This window comes from Lagenorhynchus albirostris, chromosome 2, assembly GCF_949774975.1.
Source record: "Lagenorhynchus albirostris chromosome 2, mLagAlb1.1, whole genome shotgun sequence".
Taxonomy (NCBI): domain Eukaryota; kingdom Metazoa; phylum Chordata; class Mammalia; order Artiodactyla; family Delphinidae; genus Lagenorhynchus; species Lagenorhynchus albirostris.
Window position 1 is genome coordinate 160,341,908 of NC_083096.1, and position 25,937 is coordinate 160,367,844.

Genomic DNA, 25,937 nt, shown 5'->3' on the forward strand with positions numbered 1-25,937 from the left:
TTATAACCACTTAGTCGCTGCCGTTCGGTTTCTATCTCTGGGAGGGCGGCTGAGGCGGCGGCGGTGGGGACGCCGACTGAGGAGCGCTGAGGCGTGAGCTGTGGCGGCGCTGGGCGCCCCTCGCTCCTCGGCCTCTGGGGGCCATGGGCTCCGAGAAAGACTCCGAGTCGCCGCGGTCTACATCCCTACACGCGGCTGCGCCCGACCCCAAGTGCCGCAGCGGCGGCCGGCGCCGGCGCCTCACCTTCCACAGCGTCTTCTCCGCCTCGGCCCGCGGTCGCCACGCCCGGGCCAAGCCGCAGGCCGAGCCGCCACCCCCGGCCGCGCCGCCGCCGCCCGCCCCGGCCCCTGCCGCGGCCCAGGCCCCGCCGCCTGAGGCGCTGCCCGCCGAGCCGGCCGCCGAGGCCGAGGCGGAGGCCGCGGCGACGGCGGGGCCCGGGTTAGACGATGAGGAGGCGGCGGAGGGCGGCGGCTCGGGCCCGGAGGAGGTGGAGTGTCCTCTGTGCCTGGTGCGGCTGCCGCCCGAGCGGGCCCCGCGCCTCCTCAGTTGTCCGCACCGCTCGTGCCGGGACTGCCTCCGCCACTACCTGCGCCTGGAGATCAGCGAGAGCCGGGTCCCCATCAGCTGCCCCGAGTGCAGCGAGCGACTGAACCCGCACGACATCCGCCTGCTGCTCGCCGACCCACCGCTCATGCACAAGTACGAGGAGTTCATGCTGCGCCGCTACCTGGCCTCGGACCCCGACTGTCGCTGGTGCCCGGCCCCGGACTGCGGGTGAGAGCGGGGGCGTGGCCCGGGGGCGGTGGCCGCGGCGGAGGGAACCTGGGGCCTGGGGCTGGTCACCGCGTGTGACCGGCCCCAGGGGCCGTCCTTTGCGCACCGTGTGTGTGTGTGTGTGTGTGTGTGTGTGTGTGTGTGTGTCCCAGCGTGGAGGGAGAGGTGAGGGATGACCAGGGGGAGGGAGGGCCAGGCGGCAACTGCGGAGAGCCGGTAACTGCTAACCATCCGCACGCCCAAAAGAGTAGGGTAAACGCACCCAACACCCCACCACTGCCCGAAGGCTTGAAGTGGGGGCTGAGCAGTCGGTGAGAAGGGAGCTGTCCATCAAGTCAGGAGGCAGGGAGAGGCCGTTTTTGGTCGGGTGAATGCTCCTCTGTCCAGAGGTAGGGGATATGTCTTAATGAGGATGGGGAGGGGATATCTGGCAAAGGATGGAATGAGAATATCATTCTGAGGAGGCAGCGCTTTGGAGGGGTGTGTCCATTTGGCTAGGGGCATACTTTGCAGCGTTTCAGGAGAAGGGGTGTTCTTTCTGCCCACCATGGCTGAAAGTTGGAATGCAGGTGACTGAAATGGCACTAACGGGAAAGGACAGCTCCCAGGCAGCGCTCTGGGGGCACCCTGGGCATTGTGGTGTGTCTTCTGTGCCAAGCTATTGGGGGGCCCCCTGTGGTTCTTACACTGCTGTCTTGGGCAGGGTGCAGAGTGGACAGACCCTTTCTTTGTCCAGAGAAGCAACGGGGCACTGAAAAGGATGCCCAGAGGTTGACATGGTAGGAGAAAATGTGTTTCCCAGCTCCTCTGATCTTGAGTTCTTGACGATGCACCATGTATGCCGACTTTTTAAGGTCAGTGAGAAAATAGGCAGTAGATGCAGAGACATAATACTACCAGATTTCACTATCTGGAGCATTCAGTGGACACCACCCCCGACCCTTACCTTTTAAAATCTGATTGTGTGTTACTGTCAGTACATCCCATGAACGATTGCATGCAGCAAAGAGGGGCGTCAGACTGTGCCATTACCTGCTCTGCGACCTTGGACAGATCATTTTATTCTTGTGTGTCATGTTTTGAGGACAAAAAGATGCTAGGGACTCCTAGTAAAAAGCTGAGTGTTCGTTTCTTTCAGAGGAGTTAAGAAAGGCTCTTAATTGTAGCCTATATATCAAGGCTTTTAAGATTTCCATGATTCTGCTATTTGTCTCCTTCAAAAGAAGCCGACTTAGAGTACCTAGGGGAGTAAGATGAGTTATTCTATTTTTCTGTTCTGACAAACTTGTTTAGAGATGGATGTGTTATTTAAGCTCACTGAGTTGGGGTTTCTAAATTACTTTGAAGTGTTGTGGTCAAAGGTTGGGGCATTTAACTATGGTAGGTCACTTTCACTTTCAGTTAATAAGTATCAGAAAGAACCTCGTAGGCTCTTGGAAAAGTTTGCTTATACCTGGACATCTGGTGATCTTCCTAGCCTTAAGGGGTTAATTTACATGGTATTGAAGTTTTACAGACACTATTGATCTATTTTCTGAACCAAAGGAATATTTACTTAAGAGAACACTGCTTGGTTAACTTTGGAATAATATATTAACTCCTTTTTCAGATGTGAATTTCCTTGAATTTTAACTGAGAAATGTGGCATCACTCATTATATTTCTGGAAAAGTTCTCTTTTTGTTTTTATTTCTCTGAAATCAATCTCTGTCTTTGCTCACGTCAATAAAAATGAACAGGAATTAATTTACAATCTTGATGACAACTCTAAACCATTACTGATTTGGAAGTTATTAAAAAATTAGGCCATTTCTTATTTTAGCCAAGTATTGGATTACTACCATCCAGAGGTTTTTTTAAATTAGTTAAAAAACTAACAATTTTAATATAATCTTTAAATGTGTTATCTGGGGGTTTAAAGAAGGTGAAGTCTGGGAAAAGCAAGCAAGCTAGCATCTGAGTATCTATGTGTCAGGCATACATAATTTAATTTGATCCCTGCAACATTGTAAGATAGATTTGATCTTGTTTTACAGATAAGGAAACTGAAGTTTAAATGAATTGAGTGACTTGTTTAGGGTCATATAACTAGTGGGTGGTGGAATCAGGCTTGGAACACTGGTCTTAACTCCAACCAAGGCCAGTATTCTTTTCTCTCAAAGCATAAAAAGCTTTAAAAAAGCATAGGCTTATCAACATTATTGGGGATGCTACTGTTTGGGTCATTTCATCAAGTGTGGCCTAAGGACAATGTTGAGAGAGCCAAAAATGCTAGAATCTGGTTTCTCTTCTGATTCTTATTGTTAACAGCCTATTACCTACTTTATTTTTCTTACCTGAAATAGGCCTAATCCTTTCCTTACTTGAGAGGCCTAATTGATATTTTCAGAGTGTTTTGAGAATTCAGTTGAAGGTGTTAGATAAACAGGGAGATAAACAGGGAGTAACTTTAAATTTCTGTCACTTCCCAAATAGGTGGGGATATGGCCAGTGGTTTTGCCACCTCTTTTTAATGTCATGAGAAAAATAACTTGTTTCGTTTTAATCAAACTGTTCTATTCTTCTGGGTCAGGTAGAAATCATGGATGAGAACTAGAAGAGAAGCCTAAGACCCCAATTGTGTCTTCTCATACCTGACCATCTTTATTGCCTGCAGATTAAGTTTCTGCCAGCCAAATTTATCAAGTTCCTTTTTGCTCTCTGTGTGTATATGTGTGTATTTGGCAGGGTGAGGGGAGCATATAAGTGATCTGATCGTTAGTTTTACTGTGATCACTCACGATAATAAGAACACTATATGTTAAACGATTCATTATTTGTTTATAAGATATTTGTGGAACAGAGAAAAGAATCTTGAATTTTTCTTTTTTCATACTTAAATACAATTTTATTTTATTCATAAATAAGGGAACTGATTTCTATGGGAAAACATTCACATTATTATTAGTAGTATTAAGTACAATATTACCAAGTGCAATTTTTTTTTTTTTTTGCTGTGCGAGACTGTGGGATCTTAGTTCCCAGACCAGGGATGGAACCCGGGCCCACGGCAGTGAAAGTGCCGAGTCTTAATCACTGGATTCCCAGGGAATTCCCACCAAGTGTAATCTTTAAAACATACTTTCAAATGAGATAAAATTAACTCAGAATACAGATAACTGACATTTTTATAGTCCTTTATAATCTTCAGACTGTAACTTCATTCAGAAATAATTTCATTTTAGTTTCATACAGGTAGATGGTGGTAAACTCATTTTATAAAAGAGAAGCCAGTTCAGAAAAGTTTAAGTGTGGGACCCAGTGTCTCACAGCTGATAAATGGTACAGTTGATATGCTACCCCTTAGAGTCTCTACTTAAGCACAAGGTCTTTTCAGAAACCTCCAAATCATGTAAACATGTAATGTTTTCCTCTCAAGTGCCCTGTTGCCTATCTTTAAACCCCTTCAGAATCTCTAGAAGACTGAGGGGTGAGCAAAAGAGACGACAGAATATTTCCTGGCATACAGGGGGCAGATCTTCTTTACAGAAGAACAGGAGATAAGGCTGTCTTGACCTAAATTCTTTGTGCAGGTCCACCACTCCAGCCTCTCATTGCTGCCTCTGTCTCCTGCAGAGACCCCCATCCCACCTGACCCCAGAAGGTAGTATCACTTATTGGCCATCCTAGATAACTGGACTGGATTATCCCATAAGCAGGAAGCTTCTGTTTGTCTCGTAACACTTTTATGAGGGAAGAGCAAGCTCCCTGAACAAGACAGATTTCTCAATCAGTGAGGGAGGATTTTCACTTTCTGAAGCCTTCCTGAACCTCTTCTCTCTCTCTTTCTTTTAAAAAATATAATTAATTAATTTATTTTTTAAAGGTGGAGATGGGGAGCTTTTTTTTTTTTTTGCGGTACGCGGGCCTCTCACTGTTGTGGCCTCTCCCATTGCGGAGCACAGGCTCCGGACGCTCAGGCTTAGCAGCCATGGCTCACGGGCCCAGCTGCTCCACAGCATGTGGGATCCTCCCGGACCAGGGCATGAACCCGTGTCCCCTGCATCGGCAGGCGGACTCTCAACCACTGCGCCACCAGGGAGGCCCTAAAGGTGGAGATGGGGAGCTTTTAAAAACAATGTTTATTTATTTATTTATTTTGGATGCTCCAGGTCTTAGTTGCAGCACGCGGGATCTTCGTTGCAGCATGCAGGTTTCTTCGTTGCGACATGCAGACTTCTTAGTTGCGGCATGCAGACTCTCTTAGTTGCACCATGCGAACTCTTAGTTACGGCATGCATGCGGGATCTAGTTCCCCAACCAGGGATCGAACCCGGGCCCCTTGCATTGGGAGCATGGAGTCTTACCCACTGGACCACCAGGGGAGTCCCCTGGACCTCTTCTTAATTTAGCTCTGTACCTTCATTTTCATAACTCTTTATTCCCCCTACAACGCCCCTCGCCATTTACATCATCCTACAGCCCAATATGTCTTTCTCATATTTGCCAGAGTACTCATTCTAAAGTGGAACATTTTATATCATTGCCCTGCTTAAAACTGCTCATACCTGACCTACAAGATGACTTCTTATGTCTTTAAGAACTTATTCTTTATATGATCTATCCTTATGATTTAAGACCCTTTATGGTCTCCAACCATCTTTTGATCTTGTTTTCTATTTTTCACCAACATCAATATTTCCCAAGGTATAGGCATTACTATTGAAAAGAAAAATGTTTTATGATTGAATAAGCTTGGGAAATGTTGGATTGAACAAAATAAAGCAACTCTATTTCTGAGCTCCTTAGACCCTTTAAAAAATACTAATATACACTGTAAATCTTGTTAATGCTAATATGCAAATCTTCAGTCTGGTATAATTTCCGTAAACTGAGATCACCAGGAAACATGTTTTGTTTTGTTTCGTTTCAATGACATCTTTAAAGCATACCTGAAACTTTCCCTATTTGCAGTTCTCTAAACTCCTTTAATAGTTATTCTGTCCTGCCTTCTGTTACTGTCCTTATTTAACACTAAATCTTGTGCTCTGAGTAAATTGAGAGCTCCTCTAGACTAGGATATCTATATTCCAACTTTTTCTACAACTCTGAACAAAATCTTTCGATTAGGTCCCAGAAGAATGGGATGAATAGTTAAATTTTTGATACGGGGGATAAAGAATACAAACACCACACTTTTGAGAGGAGAAACAGATAAGAGGAGGGTGTGCAAGAAAGGACAGACAAGTAATCATTAAACAGACACTTTTCAAAATCATATGGTGTTGAAACTTAGGTGAGTATTGGGTATTACAAAAAGGACTTAGACATGGGCCTCTTGACAGGGAGTTTGGCCTGGTAGAGGAGACAGATAGGTAAGTAGGAAGATAATTATAAATGCAATGTAATATATACTAAAGAAAATACAAGTGTTCTTAGAAGATGGATGAAAGGTTTTGCATGATGGTGTCAATAAAGACTTCGTGGAGGAGGTGATATTTGATCAGGGCTTGAAGAATATGAGTAGAAATTTATACCAGACAAACAAAGATGAGGGTAGAGAAAAAGGTGTCTTAAACCAGAATGTTATGAGCAAATGCATGGAGGTATAAGAATTCAAGACTAAGTCTGGAGTCTCGTTTGGTTAGCCTCTGGATATACAATATGGGGAACATGATCTGGGAAGTGACTTGAGATCCATCTGAAAAGGTAGATTGGATTCAGATTTATAGGTCTATCTATGCCATGCAAAGAAGTGTAAGTTTGAAGGACTTTTTTCTTTTTTGTTGAAGGATTTTAAGCAAAAGAGTAACATCATGAAAGATAAACTTTTGGAACTGGAATTTGGATTGGAGTAGGGAATAAAGAGATTGCAGTCTCTTGCAGTTGTCTGGTCAAGAGATGACATGGGTTTGAACTAGCGCAGTAAAAAGGAAGATAGTAAGAGTATGGCTCACTGTGACAACTTGGCCCATGTTTTCCACCCTTATATATGCTCAGGGTCTGTTTGTAAATGGTTATATGGCCTGGAACGGTGAAGTACAGACATAATATAGGAACACATTCCTTTAACTCCCAGGGTTTGTTGGAGCATAATCAAATTCATACTATTGGGAATTTTTCCCCCAGGGCTGGAGTAAGGTAATGCTGTGGTCTGGCTTGTCACACATTATAATGTTTCTCAAGTTAGGAAATTAACAAAATTAATAAAAGTTGTATGAACTTAATGGGGGGAGGAAAGGATGCTTCTGTGTTCTTAGCATCATGCAATTTCCTACACCTTCCATTTAGCTTCTAATTAGCAGACCTGAATGCTCTGTTCAACTAAGAAAGCAGAGTAGGAGGCTCCCGTGTAGGACATGGAAGAGAGGGAACAAGATAGTCAAGGCAGTTTTGGTCTCAAGGATGAAGGGTTTTTCTTGACTGCCTGGGGTAGAAGATTGCCCTATTCAGAATTTAGGAGTTTGCTCCAAAAAGGGGCTTAAACAGAATTTTAGGATTAAGTTATAGTACTTGACATAAAGAAAGCCAATAGATACATGGATAAGTTTAAAAGATTGCTTTAGGGAAAAGTAATGGCCCAGGAGAAGAGCTAAATGACCTGGGGAAAGTAAAAAACCCAAACAGGAGAGGGTCTCTATCATTCATTCAACACAGGTATTTTAAGCATGAATCAGTGTGCTAGACCCTGGAGATTAAAAGATGGTTGATACTTTTCCTTCTCTAGTCTGGTTGGGGAAGCATACATATAAACAGATAATTACAATATAATGTGTTAAGTATTGTAAAGTAATTATGCACAGACACAAAGTGGGCAACCAACTGCCTGGAGAGGTTAAGTGGATTTTATAGAGAGGATGACATTTGAGCTGGTTCTTAAATGGCTAAGTATTTGCCAGGACAAGAAGTAAGGAGAGGGCGTTTCGAGGCTGAAAGGAATAGAATATGCAAAGGCCAAGAAGTAGGACAAAACACGCTGTTTATCTATACCATAACTTTTGGGACAAGATCTCAAATGCAGTTTGTTTGTTTTTTTTAATATATTTATTTATTTATGGCTGTGTTGGGTCTTCGTTGCTGCACGCAGCTCTCTCCAGCTGCGGCGAGCAGGGGATACTCTGCTGCAGTGCGTGGACTTCTCATTGCGATGGCTTCTCTTGTTGCGGAGCACGGCTCTAGGCATGCGGGCTTCAGTAGTTATGGCGCGCAGGCTCAGTAGTTGTGGCACGCAGGCTCAGTTGCTCCATGGCATGTGGGATCTTCCCAGACCAGGGCTCAAACCCGTGTCCCCTGCACTGGCAGGCAGATTCTTAACCACTGCACCACCAGGGAAGTCCTCAACTGCAGTTTTAAAATACGTTTAGTTTTGGGTTTTTTTAATAGAAATTTATTTTTTATTATTTATTTATTTATTTTATTCATTTATTTTTGGCTGCATTGGGTCTTCGTTGCTGTGCACGGGCTTTCTCTAGTTGCGACGAGTGGGGGCTACTCTTTGTTGCGGTGCACAGGCTTCTCATTGCGGTGGCTTCTCTTGTTGTGGAGCACGGGCTCTAGGCGCGCGGACTTCAGTAGTTGCGGCACTCGGGCTCAGTAGTTGTGGCACACGGGTTTAGTTGCTCTGCGGCATGTGGGATCTTCCCAGACCAGGGCTCAAACTCGTGTCCCCTGCATTGGCAGGCGGATTCTTAACCACTGCACCACCAGGGAAGTCCCAAAACATGTTTAGACTTAAAACATGTTTAGACTTAAAACATGTTTAGTTTTAAAACTCGAAGGCTGCAAGCACCTATACTACCATTTTAGGGATAGAATCTAAAGTTTGGAGATTTTAATTAGCTCAGTGTCATGCAGTATGAGTCAGGGGTAAGGAGCCCAGACCCGGCACCCAAAAACAGGAATGCCAAGTCTCGTGCCCTGAGTAATTCTGTGTCATGGTAATAGGTTGCTGGGGGTCTTGAGTATTTGGGGTTATTTTATTTCCTTGGAACCAAATTCCACACCCAAAATTGACATTGTCAATACTATCAAATGTTCTTTGAAAAAAAAGAAGTATCTGTTAATAAATATTTACTCCCACCATGTGAGGTAGGAATGGATCATGAAATGCTCAAGGCTTCCTGACTGGCAGTCTATCTAATATGTATTGTCAGAAGTTGACTTAATAATTTTCTGAGATCATCCAATACCTTTCTCATTTAACACAAAATAGCAAGCAAGTCACTTTCTTCAGGAGAAACGTTTTTTATCTTTAGTAGTTATTTTACAACTAGGTGGAATAAATTTGCTCAGAACTCCTACAGGGTATGAATCATTTGCATTCATACATTGACCTCTTCTCACTTTGCTCTTTCTGAGAAGAGTTTTAATACAGCCTGTATTATGTAACATAGATGATACCTTGTCATCGGTAATTTCAGTGTCATTCTCAAATCAGCTTGCAGAATCTATGATGAACCTGAGAACTTAAGTTGCTATCGTGAACATCTAATGCACAGTCAAATAAGCAAACAAACCATAGAATAAATCTAAGAAAATGTTATTAGTCTTTTGTTTAAGCTGTTTGAGGTCTTTGACTATTGGAGTAGAACATGGAATAGGTGACAAAGCCCCGATGGCAACACCTAAGCCTGAACTCATTGACCTGTCTAAAATTTGTTTGAACTTTCACAACTGCTGTCCTCCATTCTTCATTTGTTTGTTTAAATTACTTTTTTTTGAAAAAAAGAGTTATTTTAAACAGGTGTCTACTTGTTAGTCTGTGCATTTAGTTGACATTTTTAGAATTAGTCAGAAAGGCTAACAGTTTGTAAATATATTTTTTTTTGTTTTTGTTTTTGTTTTTTTTTGCGGTACGCAGGCCTCTCACTGTTGTGGCCTCTCCCGTTGCGGAGCACAGACTCTGGACGCACAGGCCCAGTGGCCATGGCTCACGGGCCCAGCCGCTCCGTGGCATGTGGGATCTTCCCGGACCGGGGCACGAACCTGTGTCCCCTGCATCGGCAGGTGGACTCTCAACCACTGCGCCACCAGGGAAGCCCTGTAAATATATTGGATTGCTTGTAGGAAAGTAATTCTTGGTAAATAAACATGAATTATAAGAAGCAGTTGATACTGGTGCTGATAGATTCTGAATTGTCCATCTTTACTAAGAATATGTGTCAGAAGGGATTGGGGGGAGATATGGCCATATTCTATGTTAATTCATAAGATAGATGAGTGGTATTCTTCAATTCTGGAACCTGTCAAGAAAAGAGATTTCAAGGTATACATTCAAATTGGGGAAAATAATTTTTTGGAAAGATAAAATGAGCTTTCAATATAAGTTGATCACGAACCCATCTATGTTCATTGTCTCTCAGTCTGCCATCAGACCAGCTTCACTATGAAACTTAAAAATGAAAAAGTATTGAAATCATAAAACTCCTAAAAGAAAACATACGCAGAACACTCTTTGACATAAATCATAGCAATATTTTTTTGATCTGTCTCCTAAAGCAGAGGAAATAAAAGCAAAACTAAATGGGACCTAATTAAACTTAAATGCTTTTGCACAGCAAAGCAAACCATTGACAAAGCAAAGAGACAAACTACTGAATGAGGGAAAATATTTGCTAATGATACGACTGATAAGGGGTTAATATCCAGAATATATAAGCAGGGAGAGGGTGTGGAGAAAAGGGAACCCTCTTGCACTGTTGGTGGGAATGTAAATTGATACAGCCACTATGGAGGTTCCTTAAAAAACTAAAAACAGGACTTCCCTGGTGGCACAGTGGTTAAGAGTCCGCCTGCCAACACAGGGGACACGGGTTCGAGTCCTGGTCCGGGAAGATCCCACATGCCGCGGAGCAACTAAGCCCATGTGCCACAACTACTGAGCCTGCACTCTAGAGCCCGTGAGCCACAACTGCTGAGCCCGCATGCTGCAACTACTGAAGCCTGCGTGCTTCTCTGCAACAAGAGAAGCCACCGCAGTAAGCCCGCACACTGCAACGAAGAGTAGCACCCGCTCGCCGCAACTAGAGACAAGCCCATACGCAGCAATGATGACCCAATGCAGCCAAAAAGAAAAAAACTAAAAACTAAAAATAGAACTACCATATGACCTAGTAATCCCACTACTGGGCATATACCCTGAGAAAACCATAATTCAAAACGAGACATGTACCACAACGGTTCATTGCAGCACTGTTTACAATAGCCAGGACATGGAAGCAACCTAAGTGTCCATCGACAGATGAATGGATAAAGAAGGTGTGGCACATATATACAATGGAATATTATTACTCGGCCATAAAAAGAAACGAAACTGAGTTATTTGTAGTGAGGTGACTGTACCTAGAGTCTGTCATACAGAGTGAAGTAAGTCAGAAAGAGAAAAACAAATACCGTATGCTAACACATATATATGGAATCTAAAAAAAAAATGGTTATGAAGAACCTAGGGGCAGGACAGAAATAAAGATGCAGACGTAGAGAATGGACTTGAGAACACAGGGAGGGGGAAGGGTAAGCTGGGACGAAGTGAGAGAGTGGCATGGACTTATATATACTACCAAATGTAAAATAGATAGCTAGTGGGAAGCAGCCACATAGCACAGGGAGATCAGCTGGGTGCTCTGTGACCACCTAGAGGGGTGGGATAGGAAGGGTGGGAGGGAGATGCAAGAGGGAAGAGATATGGGATATATGTATATGTATAGCTGATTCACTTTGTTATAAAGCAGAAACTAGCACACCATTGTAAAGCAATTATACTCCAATAAAGATGTTTAAAAAAATTAAAATTTTTAAAAAAGGTAATTAAAAAAAAAGAGAGAGAGAGACATGTACCACAACGGTTCATTGCAGCACTGTTTACGATAGCCAGGACATGGAAGCAACCTAAGTGTCCATCGACAGATGAATGGATAAAGAAGATGTGGCACATATATACAATGGAATATTACTCGGCCATAAAAAGAAACGAAACTGAGTTATTTGTAGTGAGGTGGATGTACCTAGAGTCTGTCATATAGAGTGAAGTAAGTCAGAAAGAGAAAAACAAATACTGTATGCTAACACATATATATGGAATCTCAAAAAAAATGGTTCTGATGAACCTAGGGGCAGGACAGGCGGAATAAAGATGCAGACGTACAGAATGGACTGGAGAACACGGGGAGGGGGAAGGGTAAGCTGGGATGAAGTGAAAGAGTAGCGATGACATATATACACTACCAAATGTAAAATAGATAGCTAGTGGGAAGCAGCTGCATAGCACAGGGAGATGAGCTCAGTGCTTTGTGACCACCTAGAGGGGTGGGATAGGGAGGGTGGGAGGGAGGCGCAAGAGGGAGGGGATATGGGGACATATATGTATAGCTGATTCACTGTGTTATACAGCAGAAACTAACACAACATTGTAAAGCAATTATACTACAATAAAGATGTTAAAAAAAATTAAAAATAAAAAACAAAAACAAAATATATAAGCAGCTCATACAAATCAACATCAAAAAAATTTTTTAAATGATCCAATTGAAAAATGGGCAGAAGACCTGAATAGACATTTCTCCAAAGAAGACATACAGATGGCCAACAGGCACATGAAAAGATGTTCAACATCATTAATCATCAGAGAAATGCAAATTAAAACCACAGTGAGACATCACCTCACACCTATCAGAATGGCTATCATCAAAAAGTCCACAAGTAACAAATGTTGGCAAGGATGAGGAGAAAAGGGAGCCCTCGTACACCATTGGTGGCAATGTAAATTGGTACAGCCATTATGAAAAACAGTATAGAGGTTTCTCAAAAAATTAAAAATAGAACTACCCTATGACCCAGCAATTCCACTCTTGGGTATTTATCTGAAAAAAGAAAAAAAAGACCAACACAAATTCGAAAAGATACATGCACCCCAATGGCAGCATTATTTACAATTGCCAAGATATGGAAACAACCTTAAATGTCCATCAACAGATGAATGGATTAAAAAGATATGGTATATATACACAATGGAATACTACTCAGCCATAAAAAATATTTTTCCATTTGCAGCAACATGGATGAACCTGGAGGGTATTATGCTCAGTGAAATAAGTCAGACAGAGAAAAAAAAATTACTGGATGATATCACTTATATGTGGAATCTAAAAAATAAAACAAGCTAGTGAATATAATAAAAAAGAAACAGACACACAGAAATAGAGAACAAATTAGCAGTTACCAGTGGGGCAAGGGAAGGAGTAAGGGACAGGATAGGGGTAGGGGATTAAGAGGTACAAACTACTATGTATAAAATAAATAAGTTACAAGGATATATAGTACAACAGAGGGAATATAGCCAATATTTTATAACTATAAATGGAATATAACCATTAAAAATTGTGAATCACTGTGTTGTACACCTGAAACTTATATAATGTACATCAACTAAATTGCAATTTTAAAAAAGTATACTTGCTTTAGTTTTTGCTGTTGTACTTTATTTTACAAATGTTCTATCCTTTATAAACAAATTCTATTTTCTCTAAGTATATCAAATCATCAAAAGGAAATAGTTTTGTACCCTTATTTATGAAACTTACTGGGACAAACTGCTCCTAAAGCAGCTTAAACTATGACTGAATACATGCTAGAAATTCAGGCTGGACTTCCCTGGAAGTCCAATGGTTAAGACTCCACACTTCCACTGCAGGGGGCACAGGTTCGAACCCTGATCGGGGAACTAAGATCCTGCATGGCATTCAGTGTGGCCAAAAAAAAAAAAAAAAATTCAGGCTAAGTATGATATTTTCCCCTACTTTTTCAGGAGATAAATGATATGAGTTTTTAGAATCTCAAGAAACAATTTACTTTCTCACACAGAATGTTTTAAAGTTTGTTAGGTGTGCTCGTGCATGTGTTATTTGTTATATGTGTGTTCTTTCCTCTGCATTGTATGAAGTGGTGGGGGTACCACACAGTGTTACCCCACTGGGACTGATGCATGTCTTAACTTACTTATATCTCTTCCTATTTCCTTACTCAGGTATGCTGTTATTGCCTATGGCTGTGCCAGCTGCCCAAAGCTGACCTGTGAGAGGGAAGGCTGCCAGACTGAGTTCTGTTACCACTGCAAGCAAATATGGCATCCAAATCAGACATGCGATATGGCCCGTCAGCAGAGGGCGCAGACATTGCGAGTTCGGACCAAGCACACTTCAGGTCTCAGTTATGGGCAAGAATCTGGACCAGGTATGAGTTGGCATTGTCTCATTTGTCTCTTTATTGATATTTCATAATGTGAGCCCAAACCTGGGAGAGATTACCTTCCTGTATAACTCAAGGATTAGAGAGCAGAGACTATTTGTTTTTTGTTTGTTTTTATAAATTTATTTTTATTTATATTATTTATTTTTGGCTGCATTAGGTCTTCGTTGCTGCACTCGGGCTTTCTCTAGTTGCGGCAAGCGGGGGCTACTCTTCGTTGCGGTGCACGGCCTTCTCATTTCAGTGGCTTCTCTTGTTGTGGAGCACAGGCTCTAGGCACGTGGGCTTCAGTAGTTATGGCACACGGGCTCAGTAGTTGTGGCTTACGGGTTCTAGAGCGCAGGCTCAGTATTTGTGGTGCACAGGCTTAGTTGCTCCGCGGCATGTGGGATCTTCCCGTACCAGGGCTTGAACCTGTATCCCCTGCACTGGCAGGCGGATTCTTAACCACTGCGCCACCAGGGAATTCCCAAGTGCAGAAACTATTTGGTAATATTTTCAACACTGTATTTGGTATGTAGCTTCTCTCTCTGACCATTTATAGGTTGTCCAACCCAGGTGAAATTGGAATAAAGCAAAACTGAATTCTGTACTTTCTACCTTCTTAGTAATGTGTCTCAGATTGGAGAGCAGTTGGGTCCTTTAGCTAGGGGCTTTTTCAGAACTTTCACTGTGAGCAGAAAGACGTTTAGTATTAAAACTACTGTTTTCCTACTAGCTTTAAATACATCACTGGTTTTGGAAGTAGGGTACAGATTTAAGGAAAGGAAATAATATTAGTATGGATTAATGATTAACCTTAAAAGGAGGAATATCACACATTCAGTTCCAACCTTGACATGTCAGAGTGAACCTCTTTTAAAATGTCAGTGGGTTTATTGCCTTTTATAAGTGTGCTTTATTTCACTGATGTCATTTGAGAGAAGCTAGTAGGAAAGATTTTACCATTCACTTTTTCCTGGCACAGTATAATCTCCTAAATTCTCTTTGTAATAGGATAGTTCCTAGCTTGCTGTGAAAATTACCAGGTGTATGCTATATAGCATACTCAATTGTTTGTAGGTTTTGAATTTTAAAGTATCATGGGAAGGGACTGTGAATTATGTTAACAGCAAATCACAGTGATACTTGTACCTGAGAAATGAGTTTAAAGCCAAATGCAGGCTGCAGACTATTCTTCCTGTAGGACTGTGCTTTTAATTCTGCCAGCCTATTGGCTGCTGAAATTCCATTTTTCTTGGAACCATCTTTCTCTCTAGGGAAGTCTCCTTGCTCAGAGTGTGGCTCTAGTGCTGTGTAAGATGCCAGATTGGGGGATAGGCAGCTCAGTATGAGACAGGATCCATTTTATGAAATTTCCTGAGGTCTAGACATAGCCAGCCTTCCAGTGAAGTGGGTTGCACAATTTGGAATCCTCAGTCAAGAATTCTTGACTGCCTCTTCATTTCTTGTGCATACTCTTAGGAATAATAAAATCAAACGAGGTTTAACTAGGGATATTTTTCTACCCATTCTTTCTCCCCCACTTAGCAGATGACATCAAGCCATGCCCACGATGCAGTGCTTACATTATCAAGATGAATGATGGAAGCTGTAATCATATGACCTGTGCAGTGTGTGGCTGTGAATTCTGTTGGCTTTGTATGAAGGAGATCTCAGACTTGCATTACCTCAGGTGAGATGAGAAAGTGTCTGTTGTTTTTATAGTCTTGTTCTCTTACTGATGTAGGGAAAAGGATGTCAAAGAACCATCGTTGTCTGTCCTCTCATTACAGCATAAGGAAGCTTATGCTGTAAAAAAGTTCCTCTGAAACACCCTTCCAATCATGTTTTTCTCCAGCTCAGCAACTTCCAGTGACTGTTTTCCATTACCTTCCAGATATAGTTCAGTTTCCCTATCATGACTTTTAAGGTTTTCTGCAGTCTGGCCCCAATATACCTTTTTCCATTTTGCTTTCATAAATGCTATGTCCCAGATTATCTGTGTTTCTTCTGTGTTATCTTACCTCCATACTTCTTCATGTTCTTTCCTTCACCTGGAATGCTTTATAATCACCTCACCCCCCAGCAACCCCCTTTTATCTCAGCTGTTCAGTTCTTATTCAGCCTTCAATGGCCACTTTAAATGTCATTCCATCTCTGATGCCTTCCCCCAGTTTTTTCTGCCTCATTCTTCTTTACTGACATTCTTTAAATGTTCTATAAACGTCATCATGACTTTTAATTACTTCATTTACGTGTCTAATTTTGTTAAACTATATTAAGAGTCTTCAGGCCAGTATTACCTTTTTACAGTTCCTTGGATATAGTAGTCATTAAAATATTGTCCTGAAGGAGTTAATATTTACAAACTTAACATTCATCGTGTGGATGAAACATTTTCATTTCCAATTTAGCAAACATTTGATTACTTACAGTATACCAATTATTGGGGACACAGGGGTGCGTAAGACATGATCCCTACTTTCAAAATTACTTACTCTTATCTAGTAGAGAAGACAGTACAAAGGGAGTGGACAAAAGTGGTTGGACTCAGAAGGGCTGAGTGTAAAAGTAGCCAAACTCAGAGTATGAAACTGTCATAAAGGGTATGATGAAGTCTTTTTATATCCTATCCCAGGAAGATGGTTTGCAGTATCTACATATGCCAAGAAAACTATGCAAATCAGAGAGAGTTCATTAGCTGCAGGACACAGTATGTATGGATGAGATGTCAAGTGCATAGACTATGCAGGATCCCACGTAGTATCACTCAAAGAAGTAGGTTCGTTTTGGTGGGTTAGAGAGGACAGAGTGCAGCAGAAAAGAATGGAAAAGAGGTTTCGTTTCAAGTCTGGAGGCCTGCCTTTACGAAAAAAGAAAAAGTAAAGAGCCAGAACTCTAATAGTCTGGCCTTGTCCTTTGCTCCCCCTCATGTAATAAATTCATTTCTTGTAATCTCTTGTAACTGTTAATCACTCCTATAGAAAAGAATGCTCTTGCTCTTATCAAGCTCTCTGATGTCAATAGCTGCATTTGTAATATTGACATTAACTTCAGCATGTTTCCTCTGTAGCCCCTCTGGCTGTACATTCTGGGGCAAGAAACCATGGAGCCGTAAGAAGAAAATTCTTTGGCAGCTGGGCACATTGATTGGTGCTCCGGTGGGGATATCCCTCATTGCTGGCATTGCCATTCCTGCCATGGTCATTGGCATTCCTGTTTATGTTGGCAGGAAGGTAAGATATGTTGAGTTCTGTGCATGTTCCATCTTCAGGTTTGTTGGTAAAGGTTTGAAGGAAATGGGGAGGAGCTTATGTTTCAGAGCTGCCTGAAAACCAGCTGGTTCTTAAATAAAACTAATTTTTTAAATGGATTTTTCATAAATTCCCAAGAGATCTGAAAGTTCTTATTAACATCCTGGGCCTGGTTTGTCTCAGTGACTTAAAGATAAAATGCTTACTTCACTCCCCTGAGTTACTTTGTCTCTTCTTATATTAACTTTTTCTGTATTAGTTTATATCGTCCTGGTCTGAGTTAGATTAAAATGTGAGAAAGATGTCTCTTTGACATGGGGGAATATGTTTTAATATAGATAACTTAAAAGAGAATATTCACTTATCCTTTTTCTCCCTAGCAAAAAGATTGATGTCCTAACCTGCTGACCTGAATTTTCTTTCTTATTCTTAGATTCATAGCAGGTATGAGGGAAGGAAAACCTCCAAACATAAGAGGAATTTGGCTATCACAGGAGGAGTGACTCTGTCGGTCATTGCATCCCCAGTTATTGCTGCAGTTAGTGTTGGTAAGAAGCTAGCCAGGACCATGACTCCTCCCCTTACACGACCCACTCCCATTAGCTTTCTGGCCTCGCAGTTTAGCCAGCCGGCCAGATGTTTCACCCTGGATGCTCCTACATTTTATGTCAGACCCACCTTGGGAGTTTATTAGGCACTGTTATTATTATCAGCCACACTAAAGTATCAGAGTTTGGGATCTTTCATTCGTAAGTTAGTGCCTAGAACTCCATCTGGCACATTAAAAAGATTGAATTAAAAAATATTACTTTAAGCCCTAGTTTTTCACCTTTTCTCTTCCTTCTTCATTTGCCACAGAACCCACAAAACAAAATTACTTTTGATTTGCTTAATGCCTCACAGTATTTTGGAAGGCATGAGGGTCTGTTTTAGAATAATAATAATATAATATTTTCTGAGACTCTCCATGTGCCAGGAGCAGATCTGAGTGTTTTGCCTGTATTAATTTATTTAATCCTCACAGCAGCCCAGTTGTAACAGAAAGGTGCAGTAATTTGCCCAAGGTCACTTAGCTGGGACATGAATTAAGGCAGTCTGACTTCAGAGTCTGGGCCTTTAACAACTAAGCCATTCTGCCTTCCACAGCAGCAAGATTTTGGAATTAACACTCTGGGGGGATCCTAAACCCTAGGAGTCACTTATTTAATGTTTGATTATTGATTGGTTCTTGGATTAGCACTTCAGCAGTGAATGGAAGGGGGAAAATGAAAGCAACATATATTTACTGTGCTGAGCACTGTATATACATTGATCATTGGCAACCCTAGGAAGATATGTCCAAGGTTATAACAGCTGGTAAATTGGAGACAGGATTCTAATCCAGGCCTTTCTGATTCCAAGTCCAGTCATCATTCTGTTGGACCAGTCTACCTCTTTAGCATAGCTATCTTCTGTCTTTCCTTGGCCCTTTATAAAGTGGTTTGTCTGTGTTCAGCCCTGGGAAGGAGAATTCAGGGCAGCTGCAACCTGATGGCCTGCTGACATGTTTCCTTATCTTCCCCAGGTATTGGTGTCCCTATTATGCTGGCTTATGTTTATGGGGTTGTGCCCATTTCTCTCTGTCGTGGAGGTGGCTGTGGAGTTAGTACGGCCAATGGAAAGGGAGTGAAAATTGAGTTTGATGAAGATGATGGCCCAATCACAGGTAAAAGGAGAATTTTAATTTCCCTTTGAATTTTTGGAACACAAGATAAAAGTCAGTAAAATTCAGTACATTTTACAGAGAGATTGACATTGGATTACATTGGCTAATGAGCTTTATAGGAGGTAAAGTATTTTTAGCTTTTCATTTCTTTTTTCCAGAGTTATTAGGTTAATTCCCCTGGTACTTGCCTCTGTGTGGCAAAGTACAAACTAGTAGGACTCCAAGGTACAAACTAGTAGGACTCCAAGTAACTCTAAGTATGCTGGTAATAGTAAATTACATAATTATAATTATAATAAAGTCTTATATCTGCATGGTACTTTATAATTTTCAGAAGACTTACACAGTTGTTATTTTCACTTGGCTTTTATAACAGCTCTGAAGAGAGAGGGCCAGGGCTGTTATTATCCCCAATTAAAGGGAACTTATTTAAGCCTTTGTCTCAACATCTGTTAAATGTGTTTAAGAGCTTCTGCAGAGCTGGAACTATAGCAAGTCTTCTGACTTATACTTCGATGTTGTTTTCACTTTACCATATTAACTAACCTGGGACACAGAGATCCCCAAAGGTCTTTCAAACTTCCTACTAGAGTCAGCACACGACCTAAGTGTATCTTGAAATTTTCATGTTTAATTAGATGACATCTATAGTGTAATGGAAAGAATAGGAGACTTAGAATCAGATTGTAGTTTTGTGTGACTAGCCACAGACAAGGCATTTAGTTCTAAGCTTTTGTTTCCTCACCTAAAATTGGGGCTATTAGTTCCTAGTTACTGGGAAGATTACATGTGAGCATATGTTAAAACACCGGATATGTGGTGGCTGCCTGTAGTAGCTATTCATTAAGTGAATAAATGAGTATTTTTCTACATGAATATTCTCTGCTCTGAAGAGTCATTGCAGGAAAATGCCAGACTCTGTTTTGATGCTGTGCTATCATTAATTGAGATGTTTGGTTCCATCCCCAGTGGCAGATGCCTGGCGAGCCCTCAAGAATCCCAGCATTGGGGAAAGTAGCATTGAAGGTCTAACTAGCGTATTGAGCACCAGTGGAAGCCCTACAGATGGACTCAGTGTTATGCAAGGTCCATACAGCGAAACAGCCAGCTTTGCAGCCCTCTCAGGGGGCACACTGAGTGGTGGCATTCTTTCCAGTGGCAAGGGAAAGTACAGCAGGTAAGCAATTTCTGACAGAACCAGTTGGAATTATAAGAAGTAACATATCATATTGAGCCATTTCTCTGTGCCAGGCATGTCTCGTATAGCATATCATTTTGATTTAATCATCAATGGTGTTTTTTTGTTTTGTTTTAACTTTTACAATTAGAAAATAGGCTAGAAAGGTTAAGCAACTTAGAAGTTCTGTGTTTTTTCCCACTGCACCATAGTGGCTCCACATAAAGAATAATTTTTTTTTTTAAACACAATAATCCTGTGTTCCTGGCCAAATCTCTCTCTCTGTTTTTTTTTTTAATATTTATTTATTTATTTTGGCTGCGCCAGGTCTTAGCTGCAGCACACGGGATCTTTAGTTGCAGCATTTGAACTCTTAGTTGCGGCATGCGTGTGGGATCTAGTTCCCTGACCAGGGATCGAACCTGGGCCCCCTGCATTGGGAGCACAGAGTCTTAGCCACTGGACCACTAGGGAAGTCCCAATAAAGGATAATCTTGACTTCAGATCCTCCCTCTACTACGTTAGGCTGCCTCCATCAGGAAGGGGAAGCATGCATTTTTGTAGAATTCCCAAGACTGTGTCCTCCATTAGGCTTATCACTGGCTTTTAGTTGAACAGCATTTATACTATATCTTGTGGCTTATTGGTGCTGTTATTCTTAAAACCTTCCTAATTCTGATTCCCATTTGATAGATAAGGTAAATCAATTCTATAAACTTGTGTTGAGAATATGTAAAGCTTTATGACTAAAAAGGTTATGACTTGGTTGGTCGTTTTACCAGTTAGAAAAAACAGAACATATTCAGAGGAGCATAGCAGATGTTACATGAGAAGCAGTTATTTGAACGCACTGGAGAAGAGAGCCCTGGAGAGGGGTAAAGGTGGTACAAAACAAGGTAGGGAGGTAGGGGAGATGCTTGCCTTCAGATATCTGAAGGGCCTTGAACTGGAAAAAAGGATTAAGAGTTCTGCCTCATGCCAAGGGATAGATTAAGACGATTTGGCAGAAGCTAGAGGGAAACTAATTTTGTTTCATTATAGAGACTATAGGAAAAATCTATATAAAGTCCAAAGAAGGGATGGATTACGTCTATCCCTGGAAGTGTTTATAAAGTGAGACCAGAGGGCCATTTGGCTCTTAGAAGGAGTCAAGCAACAGATGGCAGATGGACTGGATCCCACACCTGAGTGCTTGTCAGTTACCTGGGAGCCTTTTCAAAATAGATGTCAGCACCCTATCCCAGAATTAATAAATTAAAATCTCCAGATTCTCTCCTAATCTCCTAGGGATCTGTGTTTTGAAAAGGTTCCCCAGGTGATTTTAGCATAGCCATTGCACAGACTAGCATCTACGAAACACCTAAGGTGATAGATGGCCTTTGTGAAAGGCCTCTTCCAATTCTAACTGTGATTCTATGGCAGAGCTGAAACTAGGACCCAGGTCTCTGACTCAATGTACTTTCCATTGCACTGCCTCATTTTCCTGAGCCATGGCACATTTTTGAAGGGCATCTAAGGCTGGAGCAGCAGAGCAAAGACTCAGGCAGCAGGATGGAGGTTGATTGAATGTGCAGCTGCAGGCTGCTGCTGACCTGTCTGCGTTTCATGACTCTGGTTGTCTCTTGTTAGGGGATCCTGCCCACACATGCTGGAGAATTCACTGTTGTGCTTTCTTAAAACCAACACCCCTGTAAATAAGCAGACATAATTGGAGACTGACTTGCTGAAACTGCAACTTAGGCAGTCCAGCTGTTCCAGTACTGTGAAAGCCTTTTATAGGAAGTGAATGAGTCAGATGGGTTTGACTGTGAAACCCATTATGAGGAAATACTTAAGTGTGCAACCAAATGATATTGGAGTCAAGAAAGGAAAAGCTATGGGTCCTCTGAGACACCATTGGGAAACTTTGCTGCTCTTGTCAGAGGTTGACTCTTATTATGTCCTTTAAGCTCGTAGGCTGGGGGTAATTTGATTGCTAAATGTTTAAGTTCCTAGTATGTGCAAGACATGGAGGGTAAAGCGTGAATGAGGTGTGGTCTCTCCTTTTTTGGAGCTCACAGATGACTGGGAAAGAGATGCATAAATTGATTTAATAAATAGGTAGGTGCTGTGGGAGCACTTAGCAGGAAGTGACTGGTTTGATAGAAGAATGAAGGGAGATGATACTTCCTTTGTTGTTAAGGACTGAGTATGAGTTTGTCACATAGAGAAAGGAAACTTCCAGAGAGAGGGACTAGCATATGCAAAGTCATAGAGGTATAAAATGTGTATAGGTGCGTAAGGAAAGAAAAAAATTCAGTGTGATTATGATTTAGGACCTATGGTGAGAGATGGAACTGGAGAGAGAGCTTGGAGGCAAATCAGTAGACCTTAAGTGCCTGTTGGCAAGAGGGAGCCAAGAGAGGGCTGTTAGAGTGATCAGGTTTTTGTCCACATTGGCACTGATCTGGAAGTTGTTTGACTTGGACTTAGGGCTACTGGAAAGAGAACCCAATTGCAGTTACCCACTCGGGAGCTGTTGAGGGCCTGAAGTTAAACAGTAGCAGTGGGGATGGAAAGGAGGGGACGATTTCAGTAGATAAATTTAAGAGAGAAGATGTGTGGGCATCTGTTTGAGCTATTTGACATTTGGAGAAGATCAGATCAACTCAATTTGCAAGAGAATAATGGAAGAGGTATGTGCCAGGAAGCAGACTGTCTCGGAATACCCAGGTCTCGCATTAACTTAAACGTCCCCTCTTTACACAGGTTAGAAGTCCAAGCCGATGTCCAAAAGGAAATTTTCCCCAAAGACACAGCCAGTCTTGGTGCAATTAGTGACAACGCAAGCACTCGTGCTATGGCCGGTTCCATAATCAGTTCCTACAACCCACAGGACAGGTATGTGAACAGTCAGAAGCCTAGGAGAGGTTGCATTTTTTTGGTTGGGTTTTGGCCTTAGAAGCTCAATGCCTCATGTTAGGGCTCTGTGTACCATCTAGTGTGATACATAGTGTGTATACCCTATAAATTCATTGAGCAAGTTCTTGGTATGGGAGTATTTGGCATCTCTTGATTGATTTTTCTTGTTAGCACTTGATTTTTAGAGGTTCTTTCTTCCTTTTCTATTTCCTTTTCTTTTCTTGGCTATTGCAACAGTGTAATTATTCACATGGAACTGAAGAGCTAGATTGGTGTCCATTGATGTATGTATGTAGCTCTATGGTTTCTGCTCTCATGTTGCTCTTTGCTTGATGTGGCTTCTGTAGCCTATTTCTCTTTATATTTGAGAAGCTAGTGTATCTGGTATGGTGTGACTGCAGCACTCCCTACTGGAGAGATTCTGGTTTCTTCTAATTGTGGCAGAGAAGTAAAAAGCTGTGACTCTTCTTTCACTTTCATATTTTGAGTTAGATAGTGTGAGGCTCCGAACCTTAGTTGAATTTTGGAAGCTCATTTTTAGTTGTTTAAAGAAATTGGCAGAATAACTAATAAGGACCTACTGTATAGCACAGGGAACTCTTCTCAATACTCTGTAATGACCTATATGGGAAAAGAATCTAAAAAAGAGTGGATATATGTATACATATGTATAACTGATTTCATTTTGCTGTACAGCAGAAACTAACACAACATTGTAAATCAACTATAATCCAATGAAAGTTAAAATATAAAGAAATACAGAAATTGGCAGAGATGTTTGTGTGCGTATTTTAAATCAACAAAAAGATCTAATTGTTCTTCTCCATCTTATTTGAGTGTTAGGTTAAATTTTATTTTCTCTAAAAGTGAGCTCTATTCTACTATTTACCTATATTTTCGGACTTTCTAATCCTGAACCCACAAACTGCTTTTACCAACAGGTATAGCATGACCCATGCATGATTCAGCAAAGTGGATTTTGTCTCCACAGAGAATGCAACAATATGGAAATCCAAGTGGACATTGAAGCCAAACCAAGCCACTATCAGCTGGTGAGTGGAAGCAGCACGGAGGACTCACTCCATGTTCACTCACAGATGGTGGAGAATGAAGAAGAAGGTGGTGGTGGCGGTGGCAGCAATGAAGAGGATCCCCCCTGCAAACACCAAAGCTGTGAACAGAAAGACTGCCAGGCCAGCAGACCTTGGGACATCAGCCTGGCCCAGCCCGAGAGCATCCGCAGTGACCTGGAGAGCTCTGATACGCAGTCCGACGATGTGCCAGACATCACCTCGGATGAGTGTGGCTCCCCTCACTCCCAAGCCGCAGCCTGCCCCTCAACACCCAGAGCCCCAGGTGCACCGAGCCCAAGTGCCCATATGAACCTCTCTGCCCCAGCTGAGGGGACGACTGTCTTGAAGCCGGAAGATGCAGAAGCCAGAGTATGAAGTGGAATAAATGCTCCTGTTCTGAGAAGCACACTTGTAACTGCATCTTTTGGAATCTTTTTTTGGGGGGGGCAGGGATTTACATATTGTATTTCAAAGATTTTCTGGTCACAGGTTTTCCCCAGGGAAATTCTGAGAAATTTGCAATTTCTTAACAGAGGAAACATGGAAACTTTGCCCTTGGTTCCACCCCCCATCCCCTTTGCCCCCCCCCTTTTTTAGTTTTAATTTATTGGTTAAACTGATGGTGGCAATCTGTGAGGTGTGTCAAAGAGTGTACAGATGTATGTGTGTATATTGTATGTATGCTAACATATTACTGCAGGACACATTTTAATAAAGATTTCTGTCGTAATTCAACTCCTCTCATTTTCCTTGGCTTGGATAGTTCTCCAGAGCCAAGTGTTTGAAACAGACCACTACATCTTTAACAGTCTCTAGATCTAAGCTTTCCTAATCCCAGGGAAGAAGGATGGTATTCTAACCAGACTGCAGTGGAGTCATCTGTAAACCAATGACTCCTAGTATGACAGGAAGCAAAGACAAGCTTGACTTGGACTGTGTAGTCAGACTGAAGAATTAGCTGAGTCAGCCAGATAGAGAAGCTGGAGATTAAAATGAGCCTTGTTTGCCCTCTAGAGGCAGCTGTGCAGTTTTCCTATTAAAGCTTTATTTACCCCTTTCTGCATTATAGTCACTATTAGAAACGTGCTTCAGAGGAGGGAAGGGGTATCAGTTCCAGTGGCTCTTCAGAAATCCCAGTGAATGTTGCATGGTTATAAGTTGGGGAACAGAGTATTCTTACTGGATAAAGAAATGGACCTATTCTGCATAATCACCAAGCAATATCCTAGGTGTTTGTTATGCTCCCGTGTATACATTCCCTGTTCCAAAAAACTCTCTAGTTTTGCCAATCTAGTTTAAGTAAGAGGGACTAAGGAATCTGACTAGGATTTGTAATGAAAGGAGAGAGGAGGCATGTCATCAAAATCACAACATATTTAATTTTATCTGATCTTATAATTTTGTCAGAATTGAGCTAAGTTAGTGCTACTTGGGGTTTTGGCTCTGTCTAGAATAATGGCCTTAGAAATCAAAGCTCATACATAGTTTAGCAGAAAAATTAAAAGATTTATGAAACCTGATCTGAGATTCCAAATCTGGCAGTAATTTACTCTGTGACTGTGTGAGTCAGTTACTCTCTCATGCCGCTAACATCCCCAACTCTCAGTATTTAAGGAGCTTCCAGTGCCAAACTTCTGTGTCACTTTAACCCTGGGCCCAGAGGAAGAATTGAAAACATCCTTTCCCTGAGGACCAGATGGCTTTCTGTTTCCTTTCACAGATGCACCTGCTCTTTGTCTTCCTGACCTGTGCTTTACTACGATGAGGATGATGAGTCTGGACAACAGCCATCTTGGAAGATTCTTATCTCTTGGGCACTGCAACCAGACTTAGCACATTACCCTGCACCT

The 25,937-nt window shown here is 41.8% G+C and overlaps 1 protein-coding gene across 3 annotated transcripts; it reads left to right on the forward strand.

The window, feature by feature from the left end:
* Positions 1–24,822, forward strand: RNF19B (ring finger protein 19B). Of its 3 annotated transcripts, none has more exons than XM_060140654.1 (9): positions 1–775; positions 13,775–13,980; positions 15,529–15,670; positions 17,051–17,213; positions 17,665–17,779; positions 18,796–18,936; positions 19,906–20,113; positions 22,862–22,993; positions 23,956–24,146. In XM_060140654.1, exons 1-9 carry the CDS (start codon positions 144–146, stop codon positions 23,975–23,977), a joined length of 1,761 nt encoding a protein of 586 aa, XP_059996637.1. In that variant the 5' UTR covers positions 1–143; the 3' UTR covers positions 23,978–24,146. The 3 variants fall into 3 exon arrangements, with proteins under 3 accessions (XP_059996637.1, XP_059996635.1, XP_059996636.1); XM_060140652.1 differs by having other exon boundaries at positions 4–775; positions 15,526–15,670; positions 24,006–24,822; XM_060140653.1 differs by having other exon boundaries at positions 6–775; positions 24,006–24,822.
* The last annotated feature ends 1,115 nt before the right edge of the window (positions 24,823–25,937 follow it).